The sequence below is a fragment of the Mustela nigripes genome, chromosome 13 (genome assembly GCF_022355385.1).
Source record: "Mustela nigripes isolate SB6536 chromosome 13, MUSNIG.SB6536, whole genome shotgun sequence".
Classification (NCBI taxonomy): Eukaryota; Metazoa; Chordata; class Mammalia; order Carnivora; family Mustelidae; genus Mustela; species Mustela nigripes.
Window position 1 is genome coordinate 108,916,409 of NC_081569.1, and position 14,738 is coordinate 108,931,146.

Below are 14,738 nucleotides of genomic sequence, written 5' to 3' on the forward strand. Positions count from 1 at the left end.
GGTTGACCCACAGATGGATTTTCCTTAGTTTTAAAGGGACTCAGTATGTTTCTTACATTTTGTACATTTCATGTTTATAGCCTGTCAGTAAACTAGTAATTTTTTTTTTTTAAGATTTTATTTATTTGACAGAGATCACAAGTAGGCAGAGCGACAGGCAGGCGGGGGTGGGGAGATGTGGGGGGGGAGCAGACTCCCTGCTGAGCAGAGAGCCTGATGGGGGACTCAATCCCAGGACCCTGAGATCATGACCTGAGCAGAAGGCAGATGCTTAACCCACTGAGCCACCCAAGCACCCCTAGTAATGCTTTTTTAAGCAAGCAATCATCAATTTGTTCTCAAAGAAACCTCAGTATTATAAAATGACAAGCAAAGTGTTACCATAACAAGAGAATTTTTTAAAATTCCAACTCCAACAATAAGACTATCTCAAAGTAATTACAACACTGTTAACAAAAACAATTTTTAGCTTAACCCAAGAATATATAAACATGAGGGGGAGATATTATTCCCCACGACTGGGTAGGGAATTTATGGGTGATTTATATACTCAGCGATCGTGTATTTACAGACAGGTACAAATGCTCTTAGGATCAAGGACAAACTTCAACCCAGCCAGAATGATCTGGCCCCAGCAACCTCAGTAGCCCCATCAAACTTTGAACTCCAGCTACAATCAATGGCCTTTTGAGAAGAACCACATCCACCTTCTTGTTTTGCTCACCACGGTGTTGTCAGGGCAGTGCCTGGTGCATTACACTGCTTAGTACAAATGTGAGGAGTGAATGAACTGAATCACGCAGCCCACAGAACAATCACAAAAATGAGAACACAAGGCCCTTGTAGGAGACTACTTAGCCAGCTCATACAGTGACTCCTTTTACTCCTTTTACTCCTTTCTTCATACACACTTTGAAAAACATTTGCACACAATTCATTTCACTGAAACCTCATCATAATTTGAGAGTATGAGAACAGGGTCTATCACTCCTAAACCCAAAGGCATCTAAAGTATGTACCATTTCTAGAACATCTTGCTAAACCAGGAAAGCCTAAATAAATTCCACCATTAGTTCAAATGCCTTTTACAATGTTAAGATAGAAATCTAAATACAACAAAATATAGCTCCACCCAACATCTTTAAGGAATCACTAAATCTAGGAAGTAATGCACTAAGTTTCCTCAGCAGCCAAAGCCTATGTCAAAGTTCCTTAAGCCTAAAACCTTAGAGACAGATATCCACCTAGATCCAGCCACATGCCAGATAATTCTTAGGTCTACTGAGTTTCAGAACTTCAGCTCAACTGTTTTTGATTAAAATGGTGTCTTTAAGTTTTCTTAAAGTGAAACGAATATTGTTTCTGGATGACTGGTTACTATGAAGGATACTAGTTAGTTAAAACAGTTGTAGATGGAGTTGAAGAGGCGACAATAGAAGGATGCATGGAAGACAGCGTAGTTCAGAGTATCAACACTTTCTTTTACTTTTTTTTTAAGATTTTATTTATTTACTTGACAGACAGAGATCACAAGTAGGCAGAGAGGCAGGCAGAGAGAGAGGGGGAAGCAGGCTCCCTGCCAAGCAGAGAGCCCGGTGTAGGGCTTGATCCCAGGACCCTGGGATCATGACCTGAGCCAAAGGTAGAGGCTTTAACCCACTGAGTCACCCAGGTGCCTCCCTTTCACTTTTAAAAAGTCCTTTGTATAAATCTGCTTTCATTTTGACTTTGGCTCACAAATTAAGTATCCTTTGGATACATCACTATTATTCTGAAAAATTAACCTGATAAGACAAAGCAGGCTTCTGATCCTCAAAAGGAACTTCCCTTTTGCTACCAATGTCTTTGATTTCAAAATACTCACTCATTCAAAAAGAAAAGTGTTTTTTGCTATGATTTCCAACCTGCGAATGTAAGATAGCTAGCTCCTCAGGAGCCTGAACTCACTCTGATTTCCTTACAACAAATGGCAAAGGAGGTATTTCCTTCCACTTCCAGATATTGTCTTCTGGAGGCAGTCTGGTAAAAGGCTAATTCCAGAGCCTCTATCTTCCTTATTAGAAGATAGGACTTTTTTCCTGAAATGCTGCCAAGTCCCAATTTTCTCCATGTTTTTTTAATGTTTTAACATTTTACTTAAACAGTGTTGCAGGCACCAGCAACCACGAATTAATTAAATTACAATGTAACACCACCAGAAGGTAAAAGTCTCTCATGATGCCTACATAAATAGATAAACTTTTGCCAGATCTCTTCCCTCACAAGATCTGAAACAAGATGCAGGTCCTCAGGAGTGACTCAAAGAAAGATCGATGACAAAAAGAAAGATAAAGGAAGGAATATTTATTACACAACCAACTGTATATTAGGCAACCTACCCACATTATCTCCCTCCTAACAACAACATTGGGAATTGTGAGTCCCATTTTTATGGAAGATGTTAAGTAACTAAATAACTAAGCTCAGTTCACAAAGCCAGATTACTACCTAGACTTGAACCGCCACCCTTTCCTACTTAAGCTAGCTCCTAAGGATGTAAAGATGAATGGCAAAGAACACCACTGCCACAGTGCTCCACAGTGCTACCAGGTTACCAAACCCAAACCATTCCATGACTGACAGGACTTTATCAGGACAGGGTGAGTCCAACAGGATCCAGAGTGGCATCTTCCCCTCTCTCCCTGCCTCTCCCTCACCTTTGCAATCATCAATACCGGCTACCCTTCATGCCTGCCTCTTAGCAGCACTGCTTAGCCTTTCTAAGGAGCCAACTCTGAGGTCTGCTACTCTTCTGTGACTCCTTCCGTCACTCCTTCCGTCACTCCCCACCACCCACACGGCTATTACTGGCCTGGCTCCTAGCCCTCTTCTCTTCTCCACTTCTCTTTTCATCACTTCAGTCTCCCCACAATTTTCAAGGTTCTGGCAAGAGGCAGTAAAATAGTTCACTTGGTAAATCATCCTAGTACAGCAAGAGCAAGATGGTGGTTGGCTCCAGTGCTCACCCATGTTCATGCACAAAAAGAGAGAAGGCACTGGCTTTGGGACCAGAGAGGCCTGCAGTCCCCATCCTGGCTCTCTCTGATGTGATGAGGAAGTCATAGAGCCCTCAGGTAACGACAAACATCCCTTGTTATTGGTTCTGTTGGGAAGGTTCAGTGTGACACCAGGAGCTTTACAGTATCACTTTGCTACTGCTCAATAAATCTTGCTTGCTTTGCTGCCTACCAAAAAATTAACTGATTAATTAATTAATTCTCTTTGACATCAAAAAGAACTAAAAGGAGAAACAAGCAGAAATTTTTTGTCAGGCGATCTTCCTTCTACAGAAAGGAACTATACGACAAATTCTCTCCTCAAGTGAGGAAACCAATACCCACCACCCAAAGCAGTAGCTCCTAGCCTTCAGGGAAACTCCTTGGAGAACCTGATGAAAGCTCTGAACCCCTTGTCGATAAAAATGACAATCTGTACAGAGACATAAAATACCGCCTGGAATTTCAAGAGAGTCAAGGGCCCCCCGCAACCCACCCATCAACAGCAAGGTAAGAGTCCTCGACAAAGAACCATCTCCATACTTTTTTTTTTTCATCTATGTACTTCTTAAATGGGCAAAATCTTAATTCAGATTTTGTTTCTTTAAGGCGCAACAAATTTAAAAACCTGGACAAAAACCTCCAGAACGTAAAGAAAAGTTTTCTCATTCCACTCTTCACATCTCTCTGGCTTAGAACAAAATGCTACAAAATACGGCTCTACAGCTGAAGAGGTTCTCTCTTCCAGGCAAAATCTCAAAACAAAGATGTGCTCAGGGCCAGTGCATGTGTTGGGGGGAGGGGTAAAGGAAAAGGAGGTACCAGAATTAAATATTAGATCATCTATACATTTTATATTTCAGTATCATCTTTTTTAATTTTCTGTATTTGTGCATTTTCTTAATGTGCATTATAGTTGTCTAATTGCACATGTATTCTATACATAAACAAATACATACGTTATTTTTTACTGATATGAGTAAGCAATGACAAAAAGAGATTAGAGATCCTGTCCTAGTAGATGACTTGCAAAATAAACTTATCAAACAATAATTTTACCTGGGAACCCTCCACGAATGGAATTTCCCTTGGAAATAATTCCATTATCTACTTTATGCTCTTATTCCTGAAATGAGAAGCCAGTCTGAAACTGATGTTAACTGAACAGTAATGCTGAGATTGTTCCATAAGAACTAGTTCTCCTTTTGGCTTTAAGAGTCTGATTTGCAGAGTTCTACATGCTCCATATTTTTCTTCCTTAAATGGAAAAAACCCGTGTAAAGTATTGAGAGAATAGAAATCAACTGAAAAACTCAGGTAAGCATTTTTCTATAACACAGCTTTTCCTGCAACTGTAACAGTTAATATTCTTCAACTCCTACTATGTATCTAACACTGAGATAAATGTTTTAGTTACTTTATGGCACTTAATCTGACTATATGAGGTGGGTTCTAATACTCTCCCAATTGGGAGATAAAAGAAAACTTTGCTTAGAAGTCACATTAATTTGAAGAGCCTCAAAATTCAAACCCATGGGTATGCCCCCTCAGGGCCTCCATTCTTACCTCGGGGAGGCTACCTGTCTCACTTAGATAACATGTTATATGTATTAGGCACTTATTGTTACATATTGGGCAAAAATAAAATAACATAATAACATTATTTTTATCCCATCAATATGTTCATCACATGTCTAATTCTACTGTAATGTAAAAATACAATCCCATATTTGTTTTCAGGAAATCTGCAAATACGAAAGGTAGAAAAGTATTAAGTAGTAAAACAGGATGCTATGCCATCATTTACAAACAAACCAAAGAACTACCTTACCCAGCATTTTAGAAATATCTAGAAACTTTACTCTTCTTTTGCAAGCACTACAAAATCTAATTAATATTAAGAGCTAACGTTATTGTAAGACAGAAGTTTTAAAGATAAGAAAATTTAACCCTAAAACCCTGTTCTGAAAGTCCATTATAATATTCAGATATGCTATTCCCTCTTAAACTATGTAAAGAAAGAAAGTCTGGTGATTTGATTAGCCCTCAATTCAGTCCTCAAACATCAGCAGAAAAAAGTGTTCCATCTGCTGCAAAAGGCCAAGTGATGAGTCCCCTAAGTAAAAGGAATACTCTTAGTATGTCACATATAAAATCCCCTCTATCCTCTCCCCACAAGATATTTCTGTTCCTAACCTGAAACATTCAGAATTACCAAAGCGTAAGTCCTCACTCAATATTTTAAGTGAACACTCAACAATTTGATCCTTTAAAAATATCAAGTCTTCATTAAACAAGTTTGTAACTTTGTGTAAATTATAACTTGAAATAAAACTTGCATGACCTGGATTTGGGGGGAAAAAAATTTAGTACTTAGGAAGAAAAAAGAAATGTTCATACTATTATCACTAACAATTTAGATGTCAACCCACAATGTTAATTGGCCAACAAATATTTATTGAATGCCAACTATGTACTAGGCACTAATCTAAGCCCTAGAGGTACAGAAATAAGATTTCTACACTGAAGATTATATTCTAATGGGGCAGGAGAAAGAGATAACACACAAGTGAACTAACAAAGAAACTAATTTCAGATTATAAATATAATGCAAAAAACGATAGACTGATAGGAACTTCAAAGAAGACTATTTTTTAGGGACGCCTGGGTGGCTCAGTTGGTTAAGCAGCTGCCTTCGGCTCAGGTCATGATCCCAGCGTCCTGGGATCGAGTCCCACATCGGGCTCCTTGCTCCGCAGGGAGCCTGCTTCTCCCTCTGACTCTGCCTTCCACTCTGTCTGCTTGTGCTCGCTCTCACTCTCTCTCTCTCTTACAAATAAATAAATAAAATCTTAAAAAAAAAAAAAAGACTATTTTTTAAAAAAAGTCAGGAGGGGCCAGTTCCTAAGAAAGTCCCATGGTGCAATGAAACTTGAAGAATGACACTAAGTCAGGGAAAGAAAGTTCTAGGTAGAAAGGGACACCTCGCCTTACGAAAAGATTAATTTGGCACCTAAATATTTTATGTCTGGGCTGAGTCATACACTGGAGAGATCCACATTACGATGAATTCTGTTTATAGCTTACCATATTTACTGTTATGTGTCTAATGGATATGTGTACATATACAGCTAACATAATACTCAGAAAATAAGAATACAATTCCCAATCTTTTGGTCTAACCCAAAAGTTCTTAACTGGGGAAAGAGCAAGAATCATACGGCAAAATCGTCTAGAATCTGAGATAAGCAGTGAACTGTGCTCTCCCAAAAAAAAGCCCACTCACAGAAACTTCACAGATTAATTTTAGGAGGGTCTTAGAACATAAAAGCCCAAACACAATGCCCATACCTCATCCCCAACCAGAAATCCATGAACCCAAGGTTACGAACTAAGCAGTAATTATCATACTCAGATGGTATATGAATACAAGTTGCTATTCTACTTTTAAATGATTATAAATCAGATATGCTTACTCTCAAAATCTTTTGGCCCACATACAACTCTATGTGGGACTTTTCTCTATGCTATAAATTATTAGGATATATAAAGAAAAAACATTTCCCCCTAAAAGTAAATGAAATACCTCCTCACTACAACTAAGTATAATCTTTCACACATGAAAACACAGCAACTGACATTTGGTTTTGTGCAAAATCTTATAATTTCTTCCCAAAAAGAAAAATGTTGCCACATTGTCACAAAGGCTGCAAAGCTGAATGTTATTACCTATTAACTTATATTCTTCTAGTTCAGAAGAAAACTTATGATTATTTCTCAAAACCACACACACAGAGACACACACACACTCTTTCACTTGCCAATTTAGCTATCAAAAAAACATGTATCATTAATCCAAGGTACAAACTAGAACAATGGGTTGGGTTTTTTTTTAAGATTTTTAAAAATTTATTTGACAGCACAAGAGAGAACAAAGCAGGGGGAGCAGCAGGCAGAGGGAGAGGGAGAAGCAGGCTCCCTGCTAAGCTGTAGGGCTCAATCCCAGAACTCCAGGATCTGAGCTGAAGGCAGATGCTTAACCGACTGAGTCACCCAGGTGCCCCTAGATCAATGGTTTTTTCTTGATTCAAACACCCCTTTGAGAATCTGAAAAATACACTGTAATTCTCCCATTTAAAAAATGGATATACACATACAAAATGTGCACCTCATTTCAGGCTGCAAAGTGCATTTCAAATTCAGCGAAAGGTTTAAGAATGTCTTCATCTTCTACAGAAGACTATTATAACTGATTGCTTCTGGGAAGGGCAAGTAGGAGAACCAAGTCAGGAAGAAGATTTTTCACTATACATCCTTTCGGATTCTTTGAGATCTGAACCATGTAACTATATTACCTATTCAAAAATAAATTTTAAAAAAACCAATACACTAAAAAATGTAGCAGGATACCAATGTATTTGGTGAGGATCTCCAAATAAAAGTGTTTAAAATAATCTGTCTATGAAATTCAATAGATTTGCAAACTGTTTCTCCCAATTTTTTGGTTGAAAAAGATTCATCCCTACAAAACATGGTCTTGTTTCATAGTTGAGAAATTTCCAATTTCAACTTTTTGCTGAAAAAATATAAAAAGTGAAATAATAATTCCACATTGTTCATATTTTAACTCCTAAAATCCCAGTCAAATAACGCTAGCTAGTATTTACTGAATGTGGCATTGCCATATCTACTGACTACTACTATCATCCCCACTTGATAGTCAAGAAAACCAAGGCTCTCAGGAGTTAACATACTTGTCCCATACAACATAACTAGTGAGTAAGGCAGGACTCTTCCAAGTAACAAGGCCCATGTGCTTTCTCCCAGGTGACACTGCACAGTACAAGGAAAATGGCAAACACTAAAATAAAGGACATTATTCCTTAAGAAAATAATGTCATCATAAATACACCTTAAGGCACTAACCCATTATAACAATTGGGACTTACTTCTGCATATTCCTTCCTTACACACTACACAAAGCAGAAATGGATGAAAAAGAATGATCCCCTCAACAACTCAGAAAAGCATCAACATTAGTTTTAAATTGGGATTTTTAAAACCTCACAAACTGTCACCCTAAAAAATAAAAATGTAAGCTGAATCACAAGCCTAGAGATTTAAAAAAAAGAAGAAGAGGGGCGCCTGGGTGGCTCAGTGGGTTAAGCCGCTGCCTTCGGCTCAGGTCATGATCTCAGGGTCCTGGGATCGAGTCCCGCATGGGGCTCTCTGCTCAGCGGGGAGCCTGCTTCCTCCTCTCTCTCTGCCTGCCTCTCCGACTACTTGTGATTTCTCTCTGTCAAATAAATAAATAAAATCTTTAAAAAAAAAAAAAAAAAAAGAAGAAGAAAAAAAGGTTTTCATTGAAGAAGGAATTTAAAGAAACACAGTGTTACAGATCTAAAAGTTTTAACAGCAAGGGGCAGAGTTTCTGCTGAAGAGTATCTCCAGTCATCACAGGTTTTGGAATGTTTAATTATTGAATGTCTGAACTATTAGGAAAATGCCTTAAAAACATATAAAGAATTATGAGGCTAGAAATAATGACATACTCTCATTATAATTCCACCTTCAAAGAGGTGGTTCTTGTCAAAAATATTTCACTCAAATCTAAACTTGCATAAGCTATTAATTAAGGTCAAAGAAAGAAGGAAACAGGTCATAGGGAGGATGGGGGCGGGGGGGATTAATCACCTAACCTAGTAGTACTACTAAGGCTACTACTACTTAGTATTACTATGATGATAATAATGATAAATATGTGTGTATATATTTCCTAAGTGTTTTTTTTATTTTTTTTTAAGATTTTATCTGTTTATTTGTCAAAGAGAGAACATACAAGCAAGGGGAGCGGCAGGCAGAGGGAGAAGGCTCCCCACTGGGCAAGGAGCCCAATGTGGGACTCCATCCCAGAACCCTGGGATCATGACCCCAGCAGAAGGCAGATGCCTAACCGCTGAGCCACCCAGGCGCCCCTCCCTAAGTGTTTAGTTTAACTGTCCTTATAGAGATGGATAATTGTCAAAGCTTGCTTCGAATCATGCTGTGTAGGCACAAGGAAAGCATACAAGCCTTTACATAAAGCACTCAAACTTTTACTAATTCCCCTTGAGTAAAAGTCCTTCAAGTTCAAAAACTTTAGGAGTCTCTGGAAACATTTTCAAAAGTATAAAAAGACAGAGAAAATTCAAATGTTTCTACTTCATTATAAATTGCTAAGGAAAATTAGCTATGTTCACAGAACAACATGCTAGCATTGCTTTCTGTTGAAAGTAACATGGTTGATATAAATTACAAGACCCCCACCTATCGGAAAAGAGCAAAAAAGATGAAACTTTTCCTTTAATTCTGCAAGTGAAGAGACTTTTAAAATGCCAAACGCTGGGGCGCCTGGGTAGCTCAGGTAGTTGAATGTCTGCCTTCAGCTCCCAGGATCAGGACCCACGTTGGGCTCTCTTGCTCAGCAAGAAGTCTGCTTCTCTCTCTCACTCTCCCTCTGTACTCTGTCTCTCTCTCACATAAATAAATAAAGTCTTAAAAAATAATAATAATAATTAATAAAATGCTAACGGCCATTATTACATATAAACCAGTCAAATATTATGATGCATATAATAAACATTCTGATAAGGGATACATACAAAACAAGTAATCATTAATGAATACCTAATGTTTCAATTTTCAAAAATTATATATTAAAAAGATGAGTTACAAAATAATACAATTTCTGTTTCAAAGTCCCCTAAAATTAAAGATCTTAAGGACATGAATTTGACTTTATTCTTTAATGCAACCCACAAAATTCACCTGCCATTTATATTACAGTACCAAACAAAATTAATTCAAACCTTCCTATTTGGTCAAAGCAATACTATCAAAAAAAAAAAAAAAAAAAAAAGCAATACTACAGAAAATTACATCAGTTACTACCTTTGGCATGCGCACATAATTTGTTCTGGTTTCTCCTAAGGAAATAGTAAAAAATAAAGAAATACCTCCTGTATTTTCTTTATATTCCATAAATTACTCCCTGAAGTGAGAAAACTGCACACAAATAAAATTCAATCCATCGTATGAAAAACAAATGTCATTTAACAAATAAATTCTCTGTAAAAATCAAGAGCAAGTAAACATTTCTGAAATCTACATCTGACTGTTACTTCTCTGTTATTCTACAGATAGGGAAATCGAATTTATGGAATGCTTTCCAGAATATTTTCCCATAACACACTTACTACATAAGAATCATTTTCAGTCTGTCTGGAATTAAGCTGTGGATATATCTAGTACTACATGGTCCTGTTATGCTCCAATTCTCCCACGCTGGCAAAATACACAAGTTCACAAAAATGATATTCCTAGAGAGCAGGGTTCTTGGAAATTTTTCAATATTACCAGACTTCACTTAAAAAAAGGGAAAAGGATATACAAATAGCCAGTAAGCACATGAAAAGATGTTCAACATCATTCATTAGTCATAAGGGAAATGCAAATCAAAACCACAATGAAATACCACTTCACACACACTATGATGGCTATTATTAAAAAAAAAAAAAAAAAAGTGTTGGTGAGGACGTAGAGAAATTGGAACCCTTGTGCATTGATGGTAAGAATGTAAAATGATACAACTGCTGCGGAAAACAGTCTGGCAATTCCTTAAAAATTGAAATATATGATCTAGCAATTGCACTTCTGGGCATGTACCCAAAAGAAGTGAAAGCAGGGGCTCAAAGAGACACTGGTACACCCATGTTCACAGCAGCGTTCACAATAACCAAAAGGTGGAAATGGGTCCCCAAGTGTTCACTGACAGATGAATAAATAATATATGGTTTATACACAAAGCAGAATATTATTCAGGCTTAGAAGGAAGGAAATTCTAACACATGCTACAACATGGATAAACCTTGAGGACATTATGCTAAGGGGAATAATCCAGTCACAAAAAGACCTAGAGAACAAATCCATAAAGACAGAAAGTGGAATGGCGGTTACTTACCGAGGGGCAGAGGGGAGGGGAGAATGGAGAGTTAGTGTTTAATGGATAGAGTTTCAGTGGGGGGAGATGAAGAAGTTCTGGAGGTGGGTGGTGGTGGTGGGTGCCCAACAATGTCAGTGTCCCTAACGTCACACTTAATGCATACATGAAATAGTTAAAATGGTCAACTTTGTTAGGAATATTTTACCATGATTTTTTTTTTTTAAATGAGATATGGAACAACAAAATCTTAAAAAGTGCCAAATTCTTCTCACCCATGCCTTTTCACTACCCGCAAAACCAATCAGTGGTCAGTTCAGTTCAAATGTAAATGTTTGCCATAAGCCCCAAGAAATAAATATAACAATAAAGTTTAAAATTCTTTTTAAACCTAAAAAAGTTTAATCGTCTTCCTCAAAATAAAGTCCTTTGCCAGACAGGCATGCTAATAGCTCTTATATGTCTAGTTCGATCAAAAAAGTTGCCAAGGAATCCATACGCCTCTCAACTTTGTATTTCAAGCTTTATCCTTAGAGTTTTTCCTTCATTTGTTTTCTGAAGCCTCACAAAGACTTTTTCATTTTTACCAGCAAAACCTTTAGCTAAAATTTTCTCCCCCACAAACTCATAAGAGCTCATCTCTACAAACTAGTACATGTATCATTTTTACAGTAATCAGAATTCATTTAGTTTCCACCAATTCCAAGTATATACCTCAGAATCTCATTTGTGACTCTAACTCCAAAAAAAAAAAAAAAAAGTTCACATGGGGAAAAATAGAAGCCTGAAATATCCTAGGCTAAATTTTGAAGATCTTTTCTAGTCAAACTCCAGTTCTTCTTACAATACCTTCTAATTTCACAAACTGTTTCAGAAGTAAATGTTCATTAACAAATCAGGTTTTCTGGTTTCCTCTGAGCTACGAAAGTGTACTGCTTTGTTCATGTTCCCTTTGTCCTCACTCTTAAGTGTTCAGCAGATAAAAATCTACTTTCAAAGGCAGATTCCAACAGTTTCCATGCTATAAATACTACATTCTGATATATTTCAACCGTGTCTGTTCATAAACATAAAGCAAACAAATGAAAATTAAAAAGAACAAGAAGTGTCCACATATACATACCAAAGGCTGAAAGGCCCAATTTAGAAAAAGCAAATCTCATATTAAAAACTTGTCCTTAATTCATTCCAAAGTAAAGACAAAAGTAGTATTAAACGAGTATGATCATGTTTTCTACATGTATTATCTGAAAACACAATTACAACCATTTTTTATTTTTAAAAATGAATTCTTTCAATCACCACTTTCTGTATGTAAGTTAATGGTATCATCTCCTCTCCTAAGTCTACTTCCTGTGACTAAAACTGTACAATTTGTAGCTGTTATCACATATATGATGTATATACCTAAAGGTCAAGAAAAAATGAAAAACGCAGACCCAGGCATCTTAAAGTTTCTCTGGCATTCAGTTTTTCTCTTTATCAGCGTGAGAGAGGGTCCTGATAACAGGTTTCTTTACATTTGTTCACAGCTATTTATATTAAATTGAGCCCTTTAAAAAGGAAAGTGGGTCTATCTGCCCACAGAGCAGTAACTTCAACATGTCCGAAATCTCCCCTCCCTTCAATTTGCCACACAGAACTTTACAAATATAGAATTCTGCAAAAAGAAGATTAAATACAAATATATAAAGATCAACTGGAAAGGAATCCATCACCTGGTCATGAGCCTTACCTTTTAGCAGCGGCAGAGGTGTTAACTCAATAGGCTTGCCTTGAGACCTAAACTGTGAGGAACTTTGCGACCTCTTCTGTCTGGCTTTTCTGACGGACTTCCGAGAAAATCCGTCTACTTTATCCACTGATGGAGGAGTAGATGGTGCTGAGGACATATCCCTACTGAAGAGAAAGAGGTATCATAAACATATTCCCAAGGTGGAAGCATACGTGTGAATTACACAAATTCGAAAATTCCCATAAACAATATGCATGAAAATTGGAATGTGTGATGAAGAAAGCAATTAAATCAATTAAGAAAAGTCATACGTTCAATGGGGAAACATGAAAATTTGATGATAAACAGAAGGAATTTAAGTACCATATAAGCAATATTGTAGTTCTAATGCACGGGCTGCTCCCATTCTGATAAGCAATAAAGATGTTCACTGACACTTGAAGTCTTCTAAGTCATCTACTCATTTTCTAACTGCACAGCTCTTCTCATCTTGAGATTCCTGAAGTAATTCTGGAGCTATTCTGCCATTGGAAAACTTCCATCGATACTCCCAAGATATTTAATATTATAAATGGGCTCTGGAGTTAAAACCCTTATTTGTACTTCAAGAATCTACACCAAGTATCACAGCAAGGTGAAATTTACAAGTACTGAAACTATGTAGGCACGACTTTTAATGCAATGTGCTGTGTTAGCTATGATAAACTATACCGCACCAGAAATGAGGACAGGTTAGATTACTTTAAACAGAACACATAAAAAGCATAATTAGAAGCATTTCAAAGAAGTCTTCTTTTTGAATGAAGCCATCTTAAGTTATTAAAGCTTAATAAACAGAATTCTGATGAAATCGTGCACCAAAGTTGAAAACATAAATTCACACCCTACTTTGACAACCAAGTTGAATTCCCTTTAAGTTCATCATCAGATATTAATTTTCATTCCATCAAGCTGATAGAACAGTTCTTTTAGATTTTTTTAACATTCTCAAATTATTAAAATGAAGGCTAGTTCCTAAAAATAACAAGACTTAAGCTCAATTTCATTCTCCAATTTAAACATATGCCATCATTTCCATGGCACTGAGGCTCCATGCAAGATTAATGGCAGACTTGAATAAAAATAATGCATATGGGGGAAATACCGAAATGCAATTACTCACCTGTCATTCCAATACATAAGATAAGTGTTTTCTAACCTCTAAATAAAAAGGTAAAGGAGTTTCTTCCTGAACATGCATGAATAAAAAGTTATCTGGATTATCCGGATTCCGACAAAGTAAAAAAATAACAAAAATTCGTTAAACAAAACCCAGGATCTTAAGGTTTGGAATTTTGAAGTCTTGTTTGATTTTCTTTAAAAAAAAAAAAAAAGTTTTTAGAAAGCTACCTAATTTAGCCTTAAATAAAATGGGACAGATTCAAAATGGAATTGCAAACTATGAATGACTATGATAGAAGTAAGATCAGTTAAAATTTTTCACAATGACTGCATCAGCAAGAAGTTCCACATCTCATCTCTATGTTGTAAATTTAGGTGCAGCTTTTCCAATGTGGTATGTGAATTATTTAGATTTCATTTAACCCAAACAACGCAAGATTTCGGTAAACCCTGTTCCTTCATCACTCTTTTTGTCTTTTCTTTATTCCTCACCTCCCATCTCTAAAGATGATTTATTGCTGGCATTTTTTTTTTTTTTTTTTAAACGCATTTGCCCCTTCTGCCCGCGGCCCAGAATAAACGTCAAGGATCTCAACCCTAAAGCGCTGCAGAACTGAACTTGCAGTAGCAGTGGGTCCGTGCAAAGCCCGGAGAAACAGGTTTCGCCCTGGACCAGGACGCCAGAAGCTTTATCATCGTCTAAGCAGCGGGCACGGGGCATTTCCAAGGTTCAGGATAATCCAAGGGGGGTGCTGGGGTGGAGGAGAAAGACAGGGAAGGGGTTGGTCTGTAGGGATGCTGACATACTCCCTTTGCTACCCCCCCCCCC

At 37.1% G+C, this 14,738-nt stretch overlaps 1 protein-coding gene across 3 annotated transcripts in view; it reads right to left on the minus strand.

Moving 5' to 3' along the window:
- The window catches only part of PPP2R5E (protein phosphatase 2 regulatory subunit B'epsilon), a 148,772-nt gene that overhangs the window by 133,501 nt on the left and 533 nt on the right, over window positions 1-14,738 (minus strand). For 2 of the 3 annotated variants that reach the window (XM_059373344.1, XM_059373342.1), the window contains exon 2: window positions 12,749-12,912. In XM_059373344.1, coding sequence (XP_059229327.1) covers window positions 12,749-12,905 — 157 coding nt within the window. In that variant the 5' untranslated portion in view covers window positions 12,906-12,912. The remainder of the gene's footprint in view (window positions 1-12,748; window positions 12,913-14,738) is intronic. The other variant, XM_059373343.1, reaches the window with a different exon arrangement.